This window comes from Drosophila arizonae, chromosome X (assembly GCF_054131065.1).
Source record: "Drosophila arizonae isolate 15081-1271.41 chromosome X, UAZ_ARI_1.0, whole genome shotgun sequence".
NCBI classification, from domain to species: domain Eukaryota; kingdom Metazoa; phylum Arthropoda; class Insecta; order Diptera; family Drosophilidae; genus Drosophila; species Drosophila arizonae.
Window position 1 is genome coordinate 27,610,612 of NC_142927.1, and position 27,955 is coordinate 27,638,566.

The 27,955-nt window shown below is 45.1% G+C and overlaps 1 protein-coding gene across 2 annotated transcripts in view; it reads left to right on the plus strand.

Moving 5' to 3' along the window:
* The window catches only part of Cph (BCL11 transcription factor chronophage), a 63,126-nt gene that overhangs the window by 4,507 nt on the left and 30,664 nt on the right, over positions 1-27,955 (plus strand). The window contains exon 2 of one of the 2 annotated variants that reach the window (XM_089476148.1): positions 16,967-17,025. The exons of the other annotated variant lie outside the window; for it this stretch is intronic. Within the exon in view, the coding sequence (XP_089332274.1) occupies positions 16,980-17,025 (46 nt within the window). The 5' untranslated portion in view covers positions 16,967-16,979. The remainder of the gene's footprint in view (positions 1-16,966; positions 17,026-27,955) is intronic. 2 annotated transcript variants of the gene reach the window in all.

The following is a 27,955-nucleotide window of genomic DNA, read 5'->3' on the forward strand; positions in this document are numbered from 1 at the left end:
CAACAGCAACAACAACAACAACAACAACAACAATTAACATGACAAATTTACTTCGTTTTGTATCTGTATCAGTGTATCTGTATCTGGTCACGGCTAGTTCAAAGCAAAATCAAAGCCGTATATCCATAAACTCCAATACACACACACATATATATGTATATGTATATGTATATGTATATCCGTATCAGACTGGCCATAAAATATGACTGGCTTTTAGTTTTGGCAGAGATTCTTTATATGTTATATATATAAATATATATATATGTATATGTGTATATGTGCGTGCCCCTCCCACGCCCATGGCTCTCTTGCACCTTTCTTGTTATCTCGCTGTTATCTAGATAACACATGCCGTCCAGCCCTGAGCTGCCCAGTGACGCACGTTTGCCACGTTTCGCGCTGCTGCCCATTTATCAGAGCCATCCAGAGCTATCAGAGCTGCTGCTGCTGCTGCTGCTGCCCCTGCCCCTGCCGCTGTGCTGTGCACCAGGTGAGACGCAGCACTACTCCAGGCCCTACCCCTACCGGCACCCACTTGCGCCCCACCTGCCAGCCTTCCCGAAATGTCGTCAAACAGTTTTAATTGCTCGCAAAGTTGTTTGCCTTGTTATTGTTGTCGCTGTGCCTCTCATTCAGTTCGTTGCGATATTTTTCGGTTTATTTGTGTTACAAATCAAAAGAAACAGTCACTGGAGACGGTGTCGAGTGGGTGACTTGGGTGGCTTGGGTGGTTCGCTACCCAGTTCAATGCGATAAGAAGCAAATTGTGGACCCAACGACTAATTACCAACGATCGCTTACGCCGTGGACCCGCTTTCAGTTTCTGCTTTCATTTTCTTCATTTTATTCTTGTTGTTGTTTTTCGGGTCTCAGATGTTATCGATATCGATGTTACGCCCAAAATTGCTGTTGTCTGTGGCTATACACCTACACCTCGTCTGCTCTGCCTCCCGCTCTCTACTCCCTGCCTCCGGCCCCTTCCCCTGTCCATTCATAATTAATTGTTACAATTTCATCAATTTTCCCTCACATTTTCGACAATTTTTGAAATCTCTTCGATCTTTGCCTCTACAAGATTTCGTCACAAGTCGCGTCAACGCTCTTATCAGACGCTAATGAGTATTTCTTCGTCTTCTTCTGGGGAAAAACAAGTCACATTGCCAAATGCAATCAAACAATGTTAAGCGAGACCTGAAAGCTGTGAGCAGTCAAGCAATGTTGGAGCTAATGGAGTAGGCTATGGGGGCTGATTGAAGAATTCTTTTTTGAATGTTTATAATATAATTTAAGCGACAGAAAACTTTATATTTACTCTTTCTTTTATATCAAACCATATTTTGCTATATTCAAAATTCAAGTTGAGCTCTAAATAGGCAGTTTTTCCATATAGAGTTGCCTGCCTATAGAGAGCTCGAAGAATATTGGCTCGGATGCTAAACTTAGTTTATGGAGTCTTTGGTGACTAAAGAGATAATGTTTCGATACGAATTGAAATACCTTCAAATCATGTATATATTTATAGATAGAGGATTTTGTCTATAGTCGACAGGAATGAGAGAATATCATTGTTAGATTTCGTTCTTAGGCATTATCTTTATCATGCGTTATTACTATTATATTATTTATTATTAAAAATCGAAATCAACGCAACTTAGTTTGAAGATTGTTAGTTTATTGATCGATCAAACTTTTTCTAAGGCTTTTCACGCTATTTTACAGCTTTGGGGTGGAATATTTAAGGACTATAATATCATAGACCTAGACTCGAATTCGTCTTTGATTGTGAACAAATCGATCAAGCTCTCTTGACCTGTGCAATGGACATAAGTCGAACTGCTCTTGAAATTAGAAATTCGTCTTATATATGAGATGATATATGATCTATTTGATTTATATAATCTAATAATCTATATGATATATATGATATATGTGGTATATGTGATATACATATGGTATATATAGTATATGTGATATTTATCGTATATATAGTATGTGTGATATGTATGGTATGTGATATATATGATATATATATTTCTAGACTGGTCTACTTTCCAAGTAGTCGTATTTGTGGCAATAGAAGAGAGAGCGAGAGAGAGTTTTGCAAAGTATTTTTCGTAAATTTAAAACTTGAGAGTGTTTTTGGTGTTGTCCTGGCGTGAGTTGTTTGTCCTGACTAACGTCCTCGGCTTGGTCGGTCGTGTCTGGCTTTTTGGCAAACCCCTTTGAAGTCCACGCGCCCGTTTCGCTTGACTACGGTCAGTGGCTAATCGAGCGGCACGCGCGGTCCGAGCAGCTGGCCTCGAAGTAGTTGAATCGATAGTTAGGCTGGACGCACGAGTCCTTCGTTCTGTGCCGGCACCTGCCGTGGCCCAGCTATCACTGCCACTGCCGCTCCCGCTGCCGCTCCCGCTGCCGCCCCTCCTCCTGCTGCTGTCATTCCTCTCCGTGTCACTATTTTCGCTGCTGGCTTTAATTTGATTATCGACCAAACAGTGTCCATTAAATGAGCGACCGACCGCGGCCGTCGCCGTCCGCTTGGCATTGTTATCCAGCTCCTGTTGCAAGAGCGCCATGGCAACGTCGCTGCCCCCGGCTCCCCCTCTCGCAATTGTTATAACAAATAACAGCAGAGCAGCAGCCCGTACCTCCATCCCCCATCTCCCCGTGCCCTCGTCCCCTTCCCATGCCAACGATCCGATTCGCCTCTGTCGTCATGTGGATGTCAAACTTTTGTCCAGCTGCTTTTGCTTAAACGGCACTTGGCTGGAACTTGCCTGTTGTACTGGAGCCTGCAGGACATCTGTGGAGGGCGACCCCTCGCCGCCACTGCCCTACCCCCACCAATGCCTCCTGCTCACCACGCCACAGCAAATTGCAGGCGCTGCGGGTGTGTGTGTGAGTGTGTGTGTGTGTGCTGATATGCTCGTCATGCAGTCAAAGACTCTGCCAGCAGCTCCTGCCACTGGCAGCATAATCAGCCACAACAGCGCGCAGCAAGCTGCTTCCGCTGCAACGGGCGCAGCCCCCGCCCGAAATTCCCCAATGCCGCCCAGCGGCCGCCTCCTGTCCCGCTTCTTCGGCAATTGTCAGCCAGCCGCCGCACTAGGTGCATCCGTGTCCGTTTTTTATTCGACACTCGGGACCAGCGGGCGGTCGCAGCCAGTCGGCCGGCCAGCCCAGACGCCAACAACAACAACAGCAACAACAACAACAGCCACACTGGCTGCAGTCGACTCTTTTCGTATTTGGCTCGACTCGGATGCGACTTCACATTCACAGCGAGTCACATTCACATTCACATTCACAGATTCCGGCCAGGCGCATGAATTGTTTTGCACTTTCTTTTGTTTTAAATACGTTTTTGCCTATTGTTTTCCACTCACACACACACACACACACATACATATGCTCTCTCTCTCTCTCTCTTTTTTTGCTCTCAGTTCAGTTTTCAAGTTTCGTCCAAAAATAAAAAGCAGCGAAACAAAAAAGTGAACCAAACAAAGCGCAGTTTGAAATAAAAAATATACTTGCATATGTGTGTGTATATTAAAAAAATACCCCAACCCAAAACGCACACACACACTCTTTCTCTCTATGGTCTGTCCAAAATATATGATATAACACGTAAATATATAAATATATGTATATATGCACATATATAGAATGCACATGCATGCAAAGAGTTTCACAATACACAAATGAATCAAAGCTGCGCAACAGCTGCAGTCAAATCATCAAAGGTCGTTATCGATCCATAAATCGATAAATCGTCCATCATGGAAAAAGCCCATAAGATTGATAAAGTATAGTATTAGATCAAAATTGAATGCATATAGAACAATTAAGTCCCAGCTTTAGGTGCTCATTGCAAATAACTTGTGCTCAAAACTTTGGAACTGGTTCGCCAAGTCGTTCCAGAAATATGGGTTTCTTTGCAAATGTATATATTGAATACTATTTGAATGTATTATATTAATTTTTGTTAATTTTATTATAGTTGTTTTTTTTTTCTTATTTTTGGTTCAAAGAACTAGTTCAAAAACTTTGCTAATTTGCCTCTATAACGCATAAATTTGTAGTTCAAGATTCAGATGTTTGTAAACAATTGCCGATATATTGAGCTTTTGAAATTGAATATATTATTTATTTATACATATGTTGCTCAATGAACTAGTTCCAATATGTTTATCAAAGCGAAACCATTCGCATAAATCATTTTTTTTTTATTGAATTTAATTTATTTTTCAAACTCTAAGGTGACTCACAAAGTAGTTCACTTATATTCATTTGAACTAACCTTTTTATGCTAACTTGGCTTTTTATGAAACAATATTAAATAGTTTCAAAATATTCTTGCCTATATATAACATACATATGTATCTATTTCCCATGGCTGATTCCTTTCTGGTTCACATACTTAATACTTCCATTGCCTTGAGCTGGTCTCAAAATAAGTCAAAAGCCGCTAGATTTAGCCGAAAGACTTGCAGCTGCTTTTCTTACATTTTGTTTGATTTGGAACTGACTCAAGATCCTTTCGACTGAGGTCGAGCCAAAGTGTCGTATACGCAATGTCCAAGCAGCTGTGCGCTTGTTTTGGCTGACCAGCTGCTGTTGCGGTTGCTGTTGGCGGTGCTTAAGCGAAAGCGAAAATGAGTGAAAACAAAAAATGAGGAAGGACGGCAAAGGAGGAGAGCAAAGCAAAGAGAAGCAGCGAATGAAAAGGAAACTGCGAGGCGAGCAGGAGCAGACTTAATGAATCTTTGCTGCGTTTGTTTTGACGCGCATATTTTTTATGGCGTCGCCAGCGCCGCCGCCGACGTAGACGCCGACAGCGGCGCCAGCGTCGCTCACTTCGCACTTTGGCAAACTTTTCACTTTCAATGACGGCTGCAGCTAGCCGAACCACCCAACCACCCAACCACCCACCGCATACTTGCTGCTTTAAGACTGCAAGAGAACTTGGCACCTTTTGGCAGGAGGCGTAGGTTGCTGGGCGGAAATGGGAATGGGGCAGGGGGAGGGTCGTGAAATTTGCGTAGCAAAACAAAACGCGAAATGTATTTCACAGTTTATTTACTGGAGATGCCGCCAAAGAAAAACCAGAAACTGAATGAAAGAAAGAAGGAAAAAAAAATGAAGCAGATGGGAGGAGGGCACAAAGAAGAGGCAAGAGGAGGCAGAAATGTCGGCCTTGCTGCGTAGCCTATCTGAGGTGCATGCCCCGCGCGTCTGCCCCGCGCACAGCGCACGCGCCTTGCACACCTTTCGGCTTTTGTTGCTGCTGGCCCGCATCCTGTGTCAGGCGCCGCGAGCACGTGCCACAAGTTGCAACTTGAGCCTGGCTGCCACAGCCGCTGCTTCCGGCCAGGAAATGCGCCCGAAAAAAATGCCGAAAATTACAGTTTTTTTTTTTTTTTTTGGTATTTTTTTGTTTGCCATCTCTTTTGCCGTTTTGTCAATTGCGCATAAATTAAAGCCAGAGCTAGGGCCTAGCCCGCGTCTCTGCTCGTCTCTCCTCTCGCTCACAGTCAGTCAGCCCGCCAGCAAGCCAGCCTGATTAGTTCCAGGGCCAGCGTCGGAGTCAGGGCCAAGAGTCATTCATTAAACGGGCCCGCAACGGGCTTGGCTCTGCCGCCCACGCAATGTCAAAATGTGGAGAGCAGCAAAGGCCCCACCAGCACACAGCACACACTACATGCCCCCATCCACATCCACAGCGATGCCCCCGTCGCCCCCTGTGCCCCCTGTGCCCCCTTTGCCCCCTTTGCCCCTGCCCAGTCGCCGCTGTCCCTTCTTGGGTAACATCTTCTGGGTTTGGTTTTCGGTTTTCGCTTGGCTTTTTTTGTCTACCTTTTTAATTGAGCTGCGCGCAATTATTATTTGCTGTCCGTCCATGCGTCCGCCTGTCCGCCTGTCCGGCAGTCGATTCGTTCATTCATTCAGTCGCGCGCTCGTTTGTTCATTCATTATATATAGAAAATAAAAATAGCGCAGATTGAAACTGAAGCCCACGCGCTGCGCCGCACCCAGCTTGAGAGCTGAAACTGGAACTCGAATTGGAGCTGCGTCTCGGACGGTCAAGGTGTGCGTGCGTGTGTCTGCGCTGTATGTGTGTGTGTGTGTGTGGACGCTGCAGCTGTCAAGCTGAGGGGTATACCCCTCTATAAAATCGCCATCTCACTCGCGCTAGCTCTCTCTCTGTCTCTCTGTCTCTCCCTCTCTCTCTCTCTCTCTTTTGCTCTTGCTCCTCTCATGCATGTGGGTGTCAACGCTGCAGATGAATTCAATAAAAGCTTCACAGCCAATAAGCAGTTCAGCCACACGCTAACAAAGGGTATATGCGTGCTCATAGCCAAGATGTGACAATTGCATATGAAATGCAGGATATTCCTGTCCATTTGCTGTACATATCTGGATATATCTGGTGCAGATCGCATTGCCACATAGCACAGCTGTCAGTGGCATTCGCCTCATGCTTGGGGCTAACACGGCCCAGGGTATTCACTCGACTCGACTTGCTGCAGTCGAGTTCTTGGCTTGGCGACGCGTGCTGCAATCTCGGAAGATTTGCTCGTAGGTGTGGGTGCGGCCACAGCCCAGCCCCGGCTCGATGGCTGGCTGGCTGGCTGGCTGGATGGATGGATGGATGGATGGATGGCTCCACTTGGCTCGAGTTGGCTTGGGTCTGCTTGGGTTGGCTCGCTGCTTTTTTTCTGGGTTGGTTGCTTAGCTGGCATAATTTAATTCAATGATTACTGATTTTAAATGAAACGAAGACGTCGCATGACGTTGCCAATGCTCCAACAACAACAGCAGCAACAACAACAACAACAACTGACAACAAGGCGACGCGTGCGTCCGCAGCTCAAATAAATAAATCAATCATGCCACTCTCTCGTGCTGCAGGCGAACAACAACAACAACAATTGTGTTGGAGACCTACCTCGAAACTAACAGAGTGTAAGTGTGTGTGTCTATGTGTGTGTGTGTGTGTGTGTGCGTGGCACACCCCATTTCCGCTTGCCTGAGCGATTAATATCGAAAGATGGCACCACAAGACCCGCTCAACTCATATTGCCTCCCACCCCGCCCTCATAATCATCAGCATCAGCCTCAGCATCATTATCGTCCACATTGTCATTATCATTATCATCATTAAACTGCCTTTGTCGCCGCACACCTCAACTGGAGCGCCGCTGGTCCAGGTGCTGCTGCAACAGCATTCCACGCTGATTGCAGTGCAATGAGTGCTCAGACTGAATGCACAATGAATACATTTGACAGCGAGTGCATATTCACACCCACTGCTCTTTAATATATTCACTCAATGCATCAAGTTATAGAAATATTCCTTTTAATCAAAGTCAGGCAGACTTTGCTTTGAATTGTCAAATGAATCAGGTTAGAATGTAAGCGAATAAATGTGAATACTCTTGTTCAGCAAAATAAGGAAGTATTTCAAGTTGTAGTTGATGTGCAAGTGAGTGCATTCAGTGTTTAAGAATGCTCAATAGGTGAGTGAGTGCATGTGAGAATGAATGCTTGATTCATGAATAATTGTGAGTGTTTTCAAATAAGTAAGAATGAGTGCTCAGATACATGTCACATAAATATTGAATATGTGAATACATGTGCAACTAATGAGTGTTTTTGAATGTGCGTGAGTGTATTCATAAGCACTCAATAGTGCTTAAATACCTGTGAGTATACATTTATGCAATTATTAATTTCTGAAACATACTCAACGCATGTTTGACCCCATACATGTGTATTCATATGCATTCATGAATGTTCATAAATACTATTACAATAGAGAAAATGAGACTTTGCCAGCTTGAATTCAGCATTTGATTCAAATAATCATCTACTTATCATCACGAATGTTTCAATGATAAGATATCGTATGTATAGATAGATCAATATATATGCACATTCGATTCGAATTAATTAATTAAAGTCTACAGTTCTAGCTTTACGATCGCACTCGAGTTAATTCGTGCAATTATTTGCAGTGAGAAGTTATACTCTTTTAGCATATGCTTGCCTCCGTTCATTGTGTAGCGGGCTTCACTGTACGATAGACAGTGTTTGGGTCTTATTGCTCTTGGCTTTCCCTCTGTCAACTGCTCGAATCGAATCGCTCGCGCAGTTTGCCCCAAATGCAAACACTCACACACTCACACACAGACACACACACTGATTGGGGCCCCTTCCTGATGCTCCTGCCCCCCTCCTCCCCCTCTTCCTTCCTCCTTTTTTTATACGCTTTCTGCCCCCTTTGCAAACGCATTCAGATTTGAATGGGCACGCGCGACTTATAAATCGCTTGCTCGCCATTCGCTATGCTTGCTTCACATGTGTCCCACACACACACACACACACACACACTCACACATGCAGACTCCCCAAATGCATGTGTGTGTGTGTGTTCAGTCTCCAAGACGCGCTCTGATCTTTGTCAACGGCGAAGCTCGCTTTGTTGTTGTTGTCGTCTTCTTATTGTTATTCACATTGTTGTTGTCGTTGTTGTTGTTGCTGTTGCTGTTGCTGTTGCCGTTGTTGACGCCTCCCCTTTTATATATTCATTCATTTTTCTTTTTTTCTTCTTGTTGCTTTCGCATTTTGTTTTGTTTCGCTTTATGTTTTCGTTTCCAGTTACAATTCAACTGATAACTTATTTACTTTGGGTTGGGGCTTTGGCTCTGGCCGTTGCCGTTGCCGTCGCGTCGCTTCGTTTGCCGTTGGCTGCCTGGCCGTGGCCCAGCCCCAGCTAGCTGGCTGGCTGGTTGGCTGCATCGTCTGCGCGAGCGAGCCAGACTGAGCGAGCGAGCGAGCGAGCGAGCGAGAGAGAGAGGGCTACAGCACGAGAGCGAACCGAACCGAACGGGCTGAGCTGTGGCCAGCGTATTGAATGAATATCAGCAGCAGTCGGGAGTCAGCGCACTTAGCAGGTTTTTGGCTGGCCACAGAGAGCGCAAAGAGAGGCAGTGTGAGTGTGAGAGTGAGAGAGAGCGGGAGAGCGGCGGCGGGTGAGTAAGCTTATCTGCAGCCGTGTTACGGTTTGTTATTGCCCGCCAGCGCTGGGGCTTCACACCTGTCTGTCGGCGACGTTGTCGATCGCGCGGCCTCCGCACGAACCATTCAATCTGCCCAGCCTCGATACAACGTGTGTGTGTGTGTGTGTGTGTGTGTGTGAGTGCTTAGTTGGCTTTTTGATTGGCCAGACCTTGATATCTCTGACTGTACATAGGCCGAGGCCGGGCCGGGCCAAGCCCAACCAAAGCTGCGTCCAAAACAGAAACAACAGCCAGCCAACGGCTGTCGTGCGTTGCTCAGCGACGTCTCTGGGCTCGGCATCATAATCAACATCGTAATGGTCATTACGATCATTATGCTCATGATCAGCAGCAGCAGCAGCATCGCTCGTCGACTCAAAACTGGGCCTGGCATTTGCGACTGCGCAGCATGCCCACATTTGCATGTGACAACACACACACACACACACACACACACACACACACACACACACATGTCGCTCTCTTTCTATATAGCGCTGCTCCGATTTATATGCCACATCAATTGTCCGCCATTTTGAGTCAGCGACTCGCTTGGCGAAAGAGTCAAAAGATTTTCTTTTTGCCCATTTTATTTAGTTTTTTCTCCTTTTGCTTGGGCAATTGCGAGCTGGCGCTGAGCGGGCACAGCTTGAGCTGCGACATTTATTGGCCGGCGACTCGAAGTCTGGAAGGGGTTCGAGATTCGGGTCCAGCTAGAATGAAGCCATAACAAACTCTTTTAGGGGTAGTCCAGCAGCAAGTCAGAGCTCAACAGAAATCCATAAAAACAAAACTTGAAGACAAATTCAATGAATATCTATTTTTACGGTAGGTATTTGGAATTCCGTAAAATAATGTAAAGTTGTCGTATGTAGACTAATTGTTCATAAATATATTAAAATATATTACATAATAAATATATTAAAATTATCAAAATTTATTAAAGATCATAAGAATATGAAAAGAAAGTAATCAGCACTTAGAATAGATGGAGCGAAGTGAGATGTAGAATGTGAAAGAGGGAAAGAGAGAGAATGAGAGAGAGAGAAAGAGAGGAGAAACAGAGAGAGTCATAGAGATACAGATAAATCATATATATAGAGAGAAGTTAGAGATACAAGAAGAAGATACACATATAAAACAGAGAAACAAAATTTGACAGAGAATCAGAGATGCAGATAGATCAGTTAGACAGAGAAAGAGAGATAGAGAGAGCTAAAAATGATAGAGGGAGAGAAACAGTATTAGAGAGATTAAGAAGAGAGATACATTTAGATGAGCAAGAGAGAATGAAAAGATTGAGAAATAGGGCTAAATGCTTAAGGGCTCAAAACAATGAAGCAAATGGAAAAGATAATAACAATAGTGAAAGATAAAAAATATATTTAAAACAGATGATGGAGTGAACTAGATCCATGATATTTAAAAGATAAGTTCCTTAACCTATAATTCGGATATGCGCATATCTACCTTCTCTCTGTCTCGCTCTCTCTTACTCTCTCTCTCAGGACTGCTAATAGCTATAATAGTTAGTTAATAGATTTTATGGATCTCATTTCTAGCTCTCAATGCTTTCGCCCACATTGCCCCAATTCCCATTCAGAGTCGCATTTGCCGTTGCTGTTGCCGTTGCTTGTTGCCTTTTTGAATACACTCGCAATGTATTCACAGTTCGCCGGGCTTCGCATTGTGCCATGTGAATGCATGTTGAATGGCTTCGCTTCGCCCGGGCTTGGGACTTGAAGCTCTGGCCAAAAGTGTTGCCATAAGCTCACAAAAAAAAAAAAAAAAAAAAAGAAAAATTAAAGTGGCAGCTGAAGAAGAAGAAGAAGAAGAAGACTGTGGGCTGTGAGTATCCTGTGGGCTTTGCTGGCCGTGCGCCAAAGGTTTAAAGTTAAGGCAAAGAGTGCAAAGGCCTTGGTGTGCTGCAAAATTACCTTTGGCTACTTGAGCCCACCTTGCCACCTCGTGTGGCAGGCAGGCAAATAAACGCAGTTGCAGGCACACCCGGCTCATATGCGTGTGTCAATCTAGGTTCGTGCGTGCAAGTGTGTGTGTGTGTGTGTGTGACAGTGTGTGGCATATGTTAAAGAAATTTATGCATCAACTGGCAGAGACATTGCCACACGCAGCTGCAGGAGCATGGGCAGGATCCTTTCGAGCCCGGGCCAAGTCACTTTGCATCATCATTTAGCGCAGGCGAGCGAGCAGCTAAAGCGTCGCCATTGTTGGGCACAAGTTGCGCATAATTGAAACATAAAACGCTTGGACACCAATTCACAAAAGCCAACGACAAGGCGGCAGGCAGCTGTGCCAGCCAGGGGACGAGGGGCAGAGGGGCAGAGGGGCCGAGGGGGCGACTGGGGCAGCCAAGGGAGGAGGGGAGGCAACTGCGACTCACTGGGACTCGCTGTGCATTGTGCGCGAGGCCAAAAGAAAAGAGACAATTGTGTGTAAGAAATATGCCAGCTGTATGTGTAAGTGTGTGTGTGCGAGTATGCGTATGTGTGTGTGTGTCTGTCTGATTTATGTTGCTGCTGTTGTTTCTGTTGCTGTGTGTTTGGGTTGCTGTTGAACGATTTGTTGTAAATTGAAGAGTGCCAAACCGCATATTTGAATATGCCAGCTGTGCATGTGTATCTGTGTGCCTGTGCGTGTGTGTCTGTGTGTGTGTGTGTGACTGGGTGTGTGCTTTGGCTATGACTTGCACTGCCACAAGCTCTTGGCATTTGCTAATAAGCAACAATGCCCCAGCCGCAGCTACAAATTGAGCCAGACACAATAAAAATTCAAATCCAATTATGAGGCTAATATGCAAACATATATCACAAAAAAAGCTCAATTAATTCACAGTTGCAACTTAAAGCAGTTTATTCAGGTCATTAAATTCTTATTGGAATCTTGCTATAATTATCTGAGTATCACAATTATAATAAGTCTTGGCGCTGATTAAGAAACTCATATATACATTCATACAAATATATTTGTCCATATACATACATACATACATATTATCATATTGTTAAGCATAACTACAATTGAACTAGTTATTTGAATTTATCATTTATATTTCTTTATATATGTGTTAGTCCATTGTTTATCCTCGAGCATTAGTTCAATTGAACTAGTTCGTGGAAAGAACAAATTCAGTTTCAATGAATTATATTTAAATGAATATTTTCTGACTACAACTATAAAAAAAAGCTGGAATTAAGTTAAATTGAACTAGTGATGAACTAGTTCAATAGAACTAGTTCTTTTGAATGTTCGCAAATGTCTCATTTCTTTTGTAATTGTAATAGAAAAAAATTGAGCAGTAGTTCAATTGAACTTGTTCTTTAAAAGAGCCAGTTCAGATACCAATGTGCAGCTATAAAATACATAGTTTTGTCTTGGAGCTCGTTTCTATTGTGAATAAAGTTCCTTAACTACTAAGTAGTATGTGTCGTTCATGAACCAGTTAGCATGAATACAATGATCAAGTTCATCAGCCGAAGATGAACAATTGAAACTTTTGCAGCCTTATTGAAATTACGAATGCAATTCTATCACACGTTTTCAAAGATTTTATAGATATTCAGCTTAAGTTCAATAAAATATTTCAAGAAATAACTAAATATTCTATTTGCTTTACTTGCGAATCCTTTTTGCAATCCTTTTTACAGCTAAAGAGCTGCACAACTATGTTTTGGATGTCCTAGGCAGGCCCACTCCTGCTCCAGCTCCTACTCCTGCTCTGACAACCAAGTCCAATGCCCGAAAATTATTTGCGTCCATAAACTTTGCCCGCTTTTCAATTATTTCAACTTGTGCATTTTATTTGGTGCCTTTTTCGCCTGCGGTTGAAGGCGGCAACAGCCACGGAGCAGGCAATCATTCAGCCAGGCAGCCAGGCCACCAAGCCACCAGGCCACCAGCTCACCCACCCACACATGGGCCACAATGACCAACGTGGACTCCCATTGCGGATGCCGTCTGCCGGTTGCCGGTTGCCGGTTGCCAGAGCATTCGGAGTATGCGTCAGCATTTTCGGGCTGCAGATGCGATGCGCTTCTCTTGACCTCCAGTTGAACCGCCGAAAAAAGGAAGCAGACGCGAAAACAAAAACGGGCGAGCAAACAGTCAGACCGACAGATGTTTGCGACAGACAGACATCAAGTGTGAGAGAGAGAGAGAGAGAGAGAGAGAGAGAGCATGTACCGGCAGGGTATGCACATGTACGTCTCTTGCAGTGGAGCATTGGAGGCCCGGCTGCAGCATCTTTCGCTACTTTCATTTGTTCACAATTTGCGTCCTGCCCTGCGGTCGAGGCTGCTGCGGTTAAGTTCTCCAAATTGCAGTCAGAGACGACGACGACAACAGGAGACATATATATATATATATACATACACACATATATATATATACATAAATACATCTATTTGGATTCTGCCAGTTTGCTGCAAAGTTGAAACAGTTTTTAGCCAAGGTCCATTTCGGCGCGAGCATAACTTGAAGCTAAGACCTAAGGAACGATCCATGGGATGTGTGGATTGTCTGCCATTGGCATTGGCTGCAGCCAGGAATCACTCAGCCGCAGCCGCATAAAGTTCACATTGCAAAACAGTTGCCAGCACACAGACTGAAAGATGCAGATAGAGCGAGAGGTAGAGACAGAGAGAGAGAGAGGGAGAGGGAGAGGGAGCGAAAAGCAGAATGAGAGAAAGGCAAATAAAGCAAATAGAATCGACAGGACTTCAAGTTTTTATTGTGAACCCGAGGCGAAAAATGCTACCGACCATTGCATGTGTGTGTGTGTGTGTGTGTGTGTGTTTGTGTGTGCATGTGTGTGTGGGGATAGCTCGTACGTGTACTATCAACGTCATCGGCCACATTTGACTCTACCCGTGCCCCAGACTCTGATTGACCCCAACTCCTGCTCCAGCTCCGTCTTCGACTTCGACTTCGACTCGGCGCCGGCAACGTCATCGTCGTCAGCGTTTAAGTGCCGCATCCGGTCAGAGCGAGATACCACATGAGCTCTGTCTCTCTCTCTCTTTGCCTCAACTCCAAAAAGCCCCGACACACACAGACACACACACTCGCAGTCAGAGCCGACTTTGGGGCGCTATTGATTTTAGCTGCGATGCGTTGTTGAGTTGGGTGCAAAATGTGCCATTTGTATATGTGTGTGCCTGTATGTGTGTGTGTGTGTGTGTGTGTATTGTTTGGGGTTGGACGGAATGTGAATTTGGGATGCTCTCATGAGCATGGACCCATTGGACAAATGGGCGTGTGCTGTGGTCAGTCGACGTATGCGTGATATTTTCACATTTCGGCTTGTCCAGCATCAGACTCCGCCCATTGGCTGAGCACTTGGAGCTGGCAGCAGATAAAGAGCAGAAGGCCCTAGCATGAATAGAGACCGTAGCACAAATATTTATATTAGTTCATTGCATTCGTCACTTGATGAGTAATAATATCCAAAGATAATGCTCCTTATCAAAAACGTTTATTTGCCCAACTTTTCTCTGGGGTTTTTTCGGTTTTTATACCCTGAACCCATTGAAAATGGGAAATCAGGGTATAATGGTTTTGTGAAAAAGTATGTAACGGGCAGAAGGAGGCGTGGCAGACCCCACAAAGTATATATATTCTTGATCAGCGTGACGAGCTGAGTCGATATAGCCCTGTCCGTCTGTCCGTCCGTCCGTCCGTCCGTCCGTCCGTCCGTCCGTCCGTCCGTCCGTCCGTATGAGTGCGTCGATCTCAGAAGTTATAAGAGCTAGAGAGCTGAAATTTGGCATGCATACTCGTGAGTACCATACGCAGTACGAGTTTGCTTTATTTTTTCGATAAATTGTCCGATAACTTTTTTATCGAGAATAATCGAAAAATTGATTTTGTTTTTTTAGCCTAATTTGAAAATTTTTAGACCTGGGGTCTTCAAATTTGCGTTGTATATAAAATTAATCGATGCAAAGATTTTGTAATTTACAGATTTTGGATACCACGCCCCTTTCGCCCCCAATTCGTAAAAAACGCATTTCAAGTACTAGAGACTTGTGCTTTGGAATGTACACACATATTTACCATATGATTACACTCTAAAAGTTGCATTAAGATCGTATGTCTACAAAAAAAATTATTCGACAAATAAATTCTCATAATATTGCCCACACTGCAGCGCAGCCCAAGCGCAGTCGCTGCTTACTGCGCAGTTAGCAGAGCGCAGGCTTATGCGTGCGTGTGGATGCATGTGTATGTATGTGTGCATAAAAGAAGTGCAGAATGATTAGAATATCAGCTTTGAGGGTTCAGGGTATCTCCTAGTCGAGCAGTCTCGACTGGAGCTTTCTTACTTGTTTTTCCTATCATTCCTGTGATAAGTAATTATGGCATGGATCTGATAAAGTTTCTCAATGAAATTTCTTAGACTCGTGATGTTTTAAGCAAAGATTCAAGTCACTAATGACTGTTATCGATAATGGGATTAATGATTTCTAGAATTCCCATAGATCATTCAGGTCTATAGGATACCCTTGCCCAAGTTCCTCTACAGTTGAGTCGCTTTCTCCAATCAATCCTGACTGCAATTGTTGCCAGCCAAAACTGCGAGACGGTCGCTGTGCAATGCCATGCCACAAAGTATTGCTCGACCACATTTGTAGCTATAAATAATAAAGATTCCGCTGCAGGTCTAATATCCAGCAGCATCCAGCATCCGTCACCTGTGCTGCGACGAAGCCATTTAATTTCCAGTTGTTGTCCCATTGGCAGCTAGCAGAAGATTGCTTGTTCCTGCAGCTAATAGCCAAGCCATAAAACGATAGCAGACAAACGGACCAAAGCAGCCAGCCGGGATCATGTGGCCCAAACTGTAACTGAAGCTCAGCCACGGGCCACGGGCCACGGGACAGGGACCACGGACCACGGGACACGGGACACGGGGCTAGCGCTGAGTTATTGCTGCGACAGATACAATTACGAGCGATTGCCCCGAAAGCCCTGCGGTCAATGGATGAATGAATACCGAAACGAATGAATGAATGAGTGAGTGAGTGAGTGAGTGAATGGCTGGCAACGAGTCGAGTCGAGAGGAGAGACAGAGGCAGCTTTCTCACCTTTGTCGCAAATCGGAAGCGATGCCAATCGCGATTTGTTATCGTCTTTGCCCAGTTGCAGTTGCAGTTGCAGTTGCAATTGCAGTTGGCAGCCTGAACGATTGCAGACTCGAGAAACCATATCCGACTTAGGCAATAGGATCATCGAACTCTTTGCGGTGGGGATATTGTTTTTGCTGTTGCTGTTGCTGTTGCTTGGGTTTGGTGTTGATGCATTGTCTGCACATCGCTCTGGCTTATTGCGGTTAACCGAAAGCTGTCTATAAATTATTAAAATTGTCTCATTATTCATATAGAATACAATAGATTTCATTTACGTTTCATTTTATTGCAACAAGAACAGCAAACAGGCCGAGGAAGAGCCACAGCTCGAGCTGGCACCACACAAGAACCGGTCACAGATCACAGATCGTTCAATTGCCTTTGTTTGTTTTTGTTTTTAGTTTTTTGTTTGGCTATATCTGTCTCTGTCTCTGTCTCTGTCTCTGTCGACGTTTCTCTTGGCCAAGTTGGCTTTTCTGGCCAGGCTTAGGTCACCCGGCATCGGCGACCAGTCTGCGATGCGTGGGAGAATTTTAATGAAACCACAGACAAAACAGAACAGAAAGACAGCCAAACAGTCGAGCACAGAGAGCCACACTCACACACCTAACTAAAGTCTGAATGGACCCAACCCAAATGCCAGAACTTGTTGTGCTAAATATGACAGTCGAGTGGCCTTTAATGCATATTTATGGATTTGCAATAGACCAAACCTATCATTTAATAATAATTTGCACATTTTTCTTTTCTTTTCCATTGCAGGTGAGTGGCTCAGATGAGTTTCGAGTGGATGCGGACGGAACTTCCTGTTCGAATGCCTGGTAAAGTCGATGCTTATGATTTTCTCTTGCTCGTGTGAAATATTTGCTTGTCCTATTAGATTTTGATTGCAGCTCAACAGAAATGTCATTAAAGAGATTTCGGTTAAGGCGAGGGAGAGTAGGGCGCACTACGACATAGATCAGCTCTAGTTGTAGGCTCAGTTCTCGACTCGACTCGTGTGATCCGCGATGAATACTTCCTCATTACTAGAAAAGGCAAACCACAAGCCAGGCCCAGACCCCGTCGCCGATGATCCAAGCGAATTTCCCAGCGATTTTCTGCAGCTTCTGCTTGTGCTCTACAAGCGTCGTGAGCATTGCTCTGATTTCCCATACAGTGCTCGAGCAGCTGCTGCGGATGGGAGGGGGCCGAGTTGACTGGGCCTGGGGTCGGTCACATGGCCGCCAGTCGCTGGCATTTCAATCAGACGGCTGGTTGTGTTGGCTGGGCCGGCTGCAACAAGTTAAGTACATGGCCCATAACATGGCCAACGCGTGTAATCGCAACTTGTTGGATGTTGGCCTTTTAATTATGCCAGCAGCATATTCAAAGGCCCTCTCGGTCAAATCCTTAGAGCCGAGCGACCGAGCTGAGTGAGCGAGCGAGTGAGCGAGCGAGTGAGCTCGTTAGCCGCCTGCCCAAATGCCAGCAAAGCTTGGCCGGCGTGTTTGATACTACCCGAGTGCCCCCATCAGCCCATCTCTCTCGCTCACTCGCTCACTCTCTTACTCTCTTTTGCTCCCGCGATGACATCTCAATAGCTGCGGCTCTGGCCTAGCATGTCAAACCTCTGAGGGCGCATTGTCAATGTCCGAGCATGGCTTGTCAATTGGCTGGGAACGGGACTGCGATAGCGACGCAAAAATTTTCATTTCATGTACGATGTGGCACTGACTGACGGACTTGCAACAAGCATTTGATGCAACGTCGCTTAATTAGCATCACGTGGGCCAGACTCGCAGAGACGAAACGTAACATTTGCCTAATTAGTAACCTTGACTGCCGCCTGACTGATGGATGGATGGATGGATGGATGGTTGGATGGCTAAATGGTTGGCTAGATGGTCGGCTGGCTAGTCGGTCGACTACTGGTCTGTTGAATGTTAAATGGCATTTAACGGGCTGCCAAAGTGAACTCTTTGTTAAGAGCCCGCTTAGCCGCTGTCTGACTGGACCGTTCTGCTCCTGTGTGGATCTTTCTGGCCTGGCCCTCGCTTTGGCTCTTTGTTTAGTTTTGTCATCATCCTCATCAGCATCAGCATCAGCATCGGCATCAGCATGAGCAGCTTACACGACGGAACACGAATGTGCGGTAATGTTGCGTGCATGTCTAAACAATTCAAATCCCAACGACGACGTACGCAAGTTTACCTACGATGACATTCGACAACAACAACAACAACAACAACAATGACGACGACTAAGTGAAACAAATCACAGCAGCTGCGTGGCATGCCACACCCCCTCAGCCAACTGAGGTCTAAGATAGTGGGTTGCAGACCTGGGCATATCGTGTTTGAAATTATTGAAAGGTGTCAATGTGCGTGGCTGGCTAACGGCCCTCCGGCTAACGCGTCGAGCCCTTGCCGAGCTTCCTTCCGTGTGGCAGCTTCGCACCGTGGGCCCGAATTGGACGAGGGAAGCCAATAATGGGTTCATATAGTACCATATAGCTATACTTAAGAATAGCATTAGAGGTTCGCACTGGTATTAATAGGGTTATCGATAATTATTCAACTTACAATTAATACTGAGACGAATCTTCAACTCTTTTAAGACCAAGGACCCCAAATAAGAGTTATGAATATAATAATACGAATTAAAAATAAAAGTTAGGATTTGATTTTTATGTACAGATAATTATTTTTATTTTTAATAGTTAAAATACTTCGATAACATTATCGATAGTTTAATTAGTCAGTTTGATAGTTGTTATAAAATTCACTAAAAAATATTCAATTTGATTGTCTATTATTTGGATCGATTATCGATTATCTTTCTATTTTCCATATTCAGCAGTGTTAGAGCTTTAGCAATTATGATATCGATTAGATTATTGCTGTCCGAATTTGCCTTTGCCAACCACTGCGCTGTCCTTAAATGCAGGCATCCGATTGATTTCCAGACACGGAGCCTGCTGCCTGATCGCTTGGGCCGGGCTGCGGGCTGGAGCTGGGGCATCGCTGATGTCATCCGCGGGCTTGCGGCATGTCCGACCTGCGGCAAGTGCGTGTAAATGCAAATGCTGTCAGTGTGTAGCCAAAAATTGAATTGGGAATCGAGGCTTTAGTTAAATGCCCGTCGCAGCCGGCGACCGCAGCTCCGTTTGTCCACTCAGCTCAAATCCTTAATACAAATTGCGAAGCAGCCGCGACCGAGGGCCCAGTCGACTTGCCAACGTGGTTGTTGCTGTTGCTGTTGTTGTCGTTGTTTTTGCTGATGCTGTTGTTGCGGTCGACTAAGCCAAAAAGCAAATCAAGTCGCTGTCGCTGCTGCGGCTGCTGCTGCTGCTGTCCCTGCGACTGTCTGCGTGGTTAGCGCAACGATGAGAAGCGAGTAGAGAGGCGGTGCGGGTGCGGGAGCCGCATTGAATGAATTCAATTGCCGACCGCAGACAGCAGGCCGAGGGCCAAAACTAACACGACGCTCGTTGTTGACGTTGTTGCACTTCCAGTGCTGTGTGTGAGTGTGTGGGTAAGTGTGTGTGTGTGCTTGTCTTATGTGTTGCTGTTAATGTTTTACGACTTTTATGTACCCTATAAGCTATAGCTCGGCTATGCCATAGTCGAAAGCCCTTTGGATGCAAATCGTAATCAAATTCAATTTTCACTCTCTTCGGAATTTGTGAGAATTTGTTGATGTAATAAAAAAATAATATAGCTTTATTTTATTCATTTATTTATTTTAAGAATTTCCATTGGGTCAAGCAAACAAGAGTAGGAGATATAAGCTTTAACAGATTATTAATTATTTTTGTAAAGGGTATCTCGTAGCCAAGCAAGCACACACTCTTTCATTATTGGAATATTGGAACTTAATGCTGGCAATATTTCACTTGCTGGATGATTGAAAGCTGAGTAAATAACTTTGACTCATGCTGTTAAGTTCTGTAACAGGGTAGCTCATAGTCGATCAAACTCATGAACTTACAGTTGAAGAATACCTGTTACCTAGTTTCATTTGGTGCAATGCTATTCGAACGTCCTCTAATAGCTGCTCAATTAAAGGGTATCTCGTAGTCCAGCCGCACCGTGCTCGCGCCAGATTTGAATAGATTTCTGTTTTTGTTGATTCTATAATGTAGGCCTGTGCTTGGAGGCCTTCAATTGCATCAGAGAGCCGGGGGAGGGGGCGTCGTCGTCGACGCACCGAGGCACCGAGGCAGCGGCAAAAGTATCTGCTAGATGCAGTTGCATCTGCACTTGTATCGCATGTATCGCAGTTTTAATCGTGCGCCCAGCCGTCACATTTTATTTTGGCCGCATTGATATGCAAGTGGCGACTAGAGACTGGCTGCTCGCTGCTGTGGTGGTGGCGGTGCTGTGGTGGTGTGGTGGTGCTGTGGGGGCAGCTGCAGGTGCCCGCAGATATGCAGATACCTTGCCTCAACTATCTGCAGCAACATGACTTTCAAACGTTATACAAACAGTTCATACATATGGATGGATGTCTGTCCGTCTCTCCGTCCGTCTCCCTGACTGCATGGCACCTGGCAGCTCAGGTCGGTCCGTCTGTGGCCAACATCGACAGTCGGTCGATCACGCAGAGCAGCTCCGACTGCAGCTGCGACTGCGACTGCAAATGCGACTGCAACTGCAGCGCATCTTTCAAGTATCTGGCAGATACTTTAGCCTGACTTGAGTCAGCGCTTGGCTCTCAACTTTCAACTTTGGGCTTTTAGCGCTTCGTTTTCTGCTGGCTTTATTTGGGTTACTCTGCACTGCTCTACTCAGCGCGCAGTACAGTTAGAGTTAGGCCTGCCCTCAGTGCTGCCCCCCTACGCCGCCCACCTGAGTCGCCCTGTGGCAACCTGTGCCACCCCGTTGCACATCACTTGTCTATTTATTTACCTTCATTTTCCCATTCGTTTGCGTTTGCTTGCGCATTTTTCGAACGGGCTGCCGTTCAAATGATGAAATTGAATTAATGCGCCCAGCATTGAAGGCTGCTTCAAGTTGCCTGCCCCATTTTGCGGCAGGAGCTGCGCAAACACTAAGAACAACAAACACACACACACACACACATTGTGCACTTCGTTGTTCGCATTGACAGCTTTTGGGCCATAGATCATGCTCATGTATTTCACGTTGCACTCGCACTCAAGTGTGGCACTGCTCCGATCTTAACGTGTGCCGAATTCAATAAGCGCTGACAACACTGTCCCACTACGTTGTGCAGCACTGGGTGGCAGCGCATCTGACTTGAACAGGCCTAAGGCACCTCAGCAAGACAGCGAAAGAAGTCAAAATGTTGCCATGTTAGATCATAGAATTTATCAGAATTTAATTTGAATTTTATTTTCTAGGTAAGATTTTTATTTTTTTATTTTTTTTTTTGCTTAATATTTATATTTTATTTAATGGTTTTTCTGATATTTTTAGTGGCAGCCTAATCTTGTTGTATGTCTTAGCAACTAAAAGAGGTCAGAGATGATAGATTCATTGCATTAGAACTAGAATTAACATTATAATGTAAGGTATTTGATATGAAATGAGAATATTCACTTTTTTGCAAGGGAAATATTTCTCTTATATTATTATATTATATTATAAATAGAATAAATATCAGTTGCATTTCAAATATGTTATGATCCTTCTTCATAAATATAAATAAATTTGTTTTATTTTTTATTATTTTTATTATTATTATTATTATTTTTTTTTTTTTTGTTTGACTCCCAGACATCTTCTATTTAGCTGAGCTTTCTGTGGGCATTTATCACTCTCTTTACCGCTCTTAACACTTGTCAATTCTATGCCTCTAGATATATAAATGAGTTGTGATCCATCTTTATATATACATATATTGGTTTTAACTCTAGAGGTCTCCTGTGCTACCATCTATCTTTCTCTCTCTCACACGCTAGCTCCCCAGCATCTATGCGCCTAGGTATGCTCCATTCAATCTTCTTCCAGTTTTTGACTCCCACTCGCTGCTGATCTCCATTGGCGACCTTCAGTGGCTGTTGCTTTTGAGCTGGCCGCGCCGAGTGTGTGACCGCGACCCATTTGCTGGGTTCCCATGACACCTGCTCCTCTCAGGTGCCGTTAGACGCACACATGCACGGAGAGCGACACCGAATTTCGGGCTGTGGTTGTGCCTGACATTCATCAATCAGCTAAGGCTGAGCCGCGTGTTCACACAGTTTAACTGGCTCGACTGAGTGCGAGTGTGAGTGTGAGTGTGAGTGCGAGTACTCATTCATTTTATTCATATCTGAGTCGCTCGGTGCACAATGGGCTCTAGCTGCAGTTGTCAACAGTTGCCCTGTCCCAAGCAGCTCGCCTCGCTCCTCCACTCCCCCGCTCCCACCCCTCCCGCCACGTCGCCCGTGGACTGTGGGAATCTGTTACCCTTTCTCTCGCCAAACAAATACAAAATAACTTTTGTGTTGATAGCAACGGCGAACCACCGCCGGCTGGGAGTGGGGCAGCCACAATGGGTGCGGGAGGTGGGGGCTTGGACTGGCAGCCTGCAACTTGCAACTTGCAGCATGCAACTTGGCAACACTTTCCCGTTGCTGGCTGGTGCCGTGTCAGGTGCATTTGCAGCTAGCCATTGTCTTTGGGCCGCGACGCGCCCCCGCACCGAACCAGATCAGAGCAGCGCAGCTGCCCAAAAGGGTGAGCTGCTAGCATTTGGGTGAAGGTTGGGCGCCCGAGGGGCACACTGGAGTGGGTAGGGGGGAAGAGCAGGAAGGGGGGCCAAGGGCTGCCCGGTGAGTTTGCTGAGGAGTCGTGTTGTTCGGATTATCCGTGAGATAATTTCTTTTGCTGCTGCTGCTTCTTTTTTATTTTATTTGATTTTTTCTCTAGTCTCTGCTGCTGCTGCTTCTTCTTCCATTTTTTTCTATTGTGGGTACAAAACTGTCTTGTTCGCATTTGCCGCCTGTCAACGCTTGGACTTGGCTAAGACTTTCCTCCCGCTCTCCCGCTCTAGCTGCCTCTTTGTGTAACTGTGAATGCTCTATTACTAGTGTGCGAGTGTGTGTGTGTGTGTGTCATGTGCAGGCCATTGCCATTATTCCTAATTTCGTTTTAAATCAGATCTCCCAGCGAGCGGCTGCTGCTGCTCGCTCGCTGCTGCTGCTGTTGCTGCTGCTGCTGCACGGGCTCTGACATCGTCGACGTCAACGCCAACGCCGCCTACTAAGCTGCTTGACATTCCTATTGCCTACACCAGCAGCTCATCCAGCTTCGCCTCCTCCTGCTCGCTCTTAGCCCACTCGAATCTTTATCGTTTCGAGCCAAGCGCCGCCAGCTTCAGCCAGAGTTTTGGGGCAGCGGCTAAAGGCCAAAATTGTCCAAGCTGCAGCCAAAGCTGGCACAGATCAGGCCAGGGCAGGTTAGGGCCATTGTGTACTCTGTTTTCTTTTTCTTTTTCTTTTCTTCTGTTACGGGACTTGCAATAACAACAGCAACAGCAACAGCAGCAGCAGCAGCAGCAGCAGCAGCGGCAGCAGCAACAATTGCCTCCGTTTCGTAGCTGCTGCCGTTTTATTTTCTATTTGTTATGGCTTTTCTCTTAATTTGAGGTCGTGAGAATCATGGCTAATTAATTGACTCGCTGACTGACACAACAACAATACACACACATACACACACACACACACACACGCCTACACTCATCCGAAGGACTCTAACGAATCGCAACTTGAACTAATTTTTACTAGTTACTCGACTTCAACTGCAAACTTTCAAACAAAGATCGTATATGTACGTATGTATATAGATTTAAATAAATATGCATACAAATACGGGTGCGTTCTCCTATGGCATTCTGCGATCGTTCAGCTATTACAATTAATTATGGATTGAAGCTTTTTGCAGAAATGTAAAGTAAATTTTACTATAACAAAACTGACTAAAACTATCGCTAAGTTCACAGATATTATATATTATATCGAGCTTATGGGAAAAATGTATTAGTATATTTGCACTAAAGATAGCTTAGCTAGATATTTTATGAATTATGTGGAGTAATTAACCTTTTTGTTTGATGAATTTAAAAGAGTTATTTGGCTTATATGTATTTTTATATTTGTATATAAAAAATTTAAAAAGAACCAAGCTCAAGCAATTAAAACCAAAAAAATATATAGATTAAATATATATAAATAATAATAAAAACAAAAAAATACTAACATAAAAATAATAAAGAAATAAAATAAAATAAAATAAAAATAAACTAAAAAAAAATAAAATAAATAAATAAAAATTAAGAAATGAAAACATTGTCTAGAAACTGCATTCAACAAATTTTCAAAGAGTTTCCTTTCTTTATATATTTTTTCGTATTTATAAAAAAAAAAAAAAAAAAAAAATTAATTGAAATTAATATTTTCTTTAAGAAAACTGTTGTTTTATAAGAGTGAAATACGAAATATAAGCTTACAGCTAATATATAAAATATAGAAACGGAATACGTACACAATTGGCTTTAGTTCTATAGTTCTATATGAAGAGATTCAGCATAACTTGATTTGAATCACATTTTGGATGGATAATATCTTTGACTAGATAAATATGTATGTAATTAGCTTTGTTTGGTGCATGTGAGGGTAAATAACGTTAATCAATGCAAATGCAAATGGAAGCGGGGGGTGGGGAGACAGAGGGAAGTCGGAAGAATGGGCAACTGGCTAAGATTCTCAGATTGTTTTTAGCTGAGTAGAGCAGAGAAATGGCGAAGAAAGCGACGAATTGTTGCTGTTGTTGTTGTTGCCGCAGTTGTTGTTGCCCTTTCGTGTTGCCGCTTCCGCATCGATTTTCACATTGGCCCCTGTTGCCGTTGCAGTTGCAGTTGCAGTTGCAGTTGTTGTTGTTGTTGTTGTTGCTGCTGCTGCTCTGTTGTCTCTTCCTTAAGTTCATTACAATTTATTTTTATGTGTAATGCAATTATTGTTGTTGCCGTTGCTGTTGCCGCTACATTTTTGTTGTTTTTGTGTTTAATGTTTATTCGCGCTACTTGACGGGGGCGTTTGCAGCAGAGAATGGGCCAGCCAAGGCGGGCGGCGGGGCGGCTGGGGGAGCGGCGGGACGACTGAGGCACCAGGTTATTCAGCGAGGTCTTTGTTACACTCTCGGACATGACAACGGAGGCACGACCACGACACGTTGCGAATTTGCCACGAACGTTGTTGCAGCAGCAGCAGCAGCAGTAACAGCAGCTTGGCTGGCGGGCAGTGGGCGGTGGGTTGACCTGCCGTTGCACCAAATACAAGCATGTGCATAAACATACACAAACACTCACTCACACACACTCACACACACACACACAGTCACACATCTGGCGCTGCAGATCGCGCGATTTCTTAATATGAGAATATTCCCACCATTGTCTTTGGGGCTGGCCTGTTGCTCCCCCAGCTCCCCTGCGCCGCCTTGGCGCTGGGGTGACTGACTCCACGAGGCGACTGACTGACGACGACGACAACGACAACGACGACGACGACGACGACGGCGTCAATGTCCACTCCAGCCCATCCGAATGCGCTGCTGCTGTTGCCGTTGCTCCCACTGCCCAGCGGCTTCGATTGCATGTGAGCTGGCCCTGGCTCCACTCTGTGGCCCATTTAGCACTCGCGCTACCCACGAGCTCCGTTTTGAATGTGTCTGCCAGTTGCAGTTGCAGTTTCAGTTGCTGTTGCTGTTGCTGTTAATGCTGCTGCTGCTGCTGCTGCAGTTGCAATTGTTGGTGTTGCTGTTACTGTTGCTGGTGTGTGGTTTGGCGCTGCTTTAATTCCAGTTATGCGAACTTCACTTCTTTTGTTTTTGCACTCGTAAGCAGCGCGAATTCCCGAGCACATTCACATGGCTGCAGCGTGCAACAACAACTTGCAACTGCAGCAGCAGCGGCAGCAGAAGCAACCGCAGCAGCAGCGCCTCGCATTGGCCCTTTGGCTAGGGGCCCCTGGAGGTCATTACTGGTCACTGGCAGCTGGCACCTGGCACCTGGTGAACGGTTCCCGTTGCACCTACACCCACACCCACACCCACACCTACACCTACACCTACTCGCGTGCAACACGTGGCCAGCAGCAGCAACAGCAGCGACAGCAACGGACTCGTCAGCTTTTTCTCACCATTTGCTCTAGCTAATTTATTTGCATTTGCCTCCCATTTCTTACTCTTACCTCCACTAATTAATAATTTATACTCATCTCCCCTCTCTCTCTCTCTCTCTTTATCTTTGCAGGTGAGTGTAACGGTTAATGGCACCGCGCAGTGCGTTTTGGGAGCAGGCATTACCGCTAAACTCCCATCACATGCAATTAAACAGTCAACTGTACAAAGTGGGTAAAAAGCTGAAATTATTGCTGAGGCTGATGGCAACATGATCAGGGATCGGTTATCAGTGATCAGTGATCAGTGACTGGAAACGAGTAGTGAATGAATTGCGATCACTGATCAGTAAGTTATGATCAGCGATTGGAATGTCTAAACTAATCAACTGAAGATAGAATTGAAGAATTAGCACTGATCGAGGATCAATTTAGGCAATTGATCTTGTAGAGTTGACTAGATGGATCTCGACTTGATCAATGGTCAATTCATTATTAAAAAGGGATACCCATTTTTGCTCCGCTGAACTCTTGCAATTAACTTAAGGCCGATCTTTCGACCACTTCCTACAAATAGGAAGATAATCAAATCACGAACATTTCTTGACTCTTACTAATTCAGATCAATCGATCAACTTCAATTTCTCTGATCAGACTTGCATAAAGATGCATTAGATCTGTAATTAAACTAAATCCGATTGTCATATCCAATATTTGTAAGGCTGTTGCGAGTGCTATTGGCTGCGATCAGTCGATTGTATAAACCTGGTCTAAAATTCACGCACACACAAACACATGCATGCAGTACATTGAACACCTGCAAAACGATCAAACAATTGATCAGCGAGAGATTAACAAAGATTTTCCCACAATTTTCCTGCAAAATGCCCGAAAATTTGCTGCACTTTACAGGAACAAGTCTAAAATTTCATTATCGAGCACTTGTGTGTGCGTGAGTGTCTGCATGTGTGTGTGTGCGTACAAAAGTGAGTGCCCCCCGCTCTGAGCCTTAGCGCTGCTTATCCCATTACAACTAGCAGGATACATGAGGGATCCGAGCGCGTCTTCTGCCACTTCTTGGGCCGCCTCATGTTTCAGGCCGAGGCCAGACAAAAGCCTCTCGATCGATTCGTGAGTCTCGAGTCTCGAGTCTCTCGGCAAGGACATTGTCCGCTACTTGAGTTGGCAGGACAGCCCGTAGCTACAGGTGCCGCAGCAGCTCTCCCCTGTACTTTCCCTCTCTCTTGCTCTCGATTTCGATCTCCCTCTAGTTCCGATTAGCCATTCGACGCGAAAAACGATTCGCAAAATGAAAAATTCGAAGCGCAGGAAAATTGCTACAGTCATGGGAAAATCGAGCAGGTGCAGCTGCTGAGCCAGGCTCCAGTTCGAGGCCCCGCTGCCTGCATATCCTGAATGTCCTGCGCACATGAGACGCGCTGCAGCGCTGCACTACATCTCGCCCCGTTCGTAATTGAATTGATCGTGATTTGCCATTGTTGCTCCGAATGAGGATGCAGATGCAGTTGGCGATTGTCGTTGTTGTTGTTGTTGTTGTAATTGCCTACCTGGGGCAGTTTGTAGCGGAATCGCCGTTCGCCAGGACAATGACAATGCGCATTTGCTGCTACTCCTGCTGCTGCTGC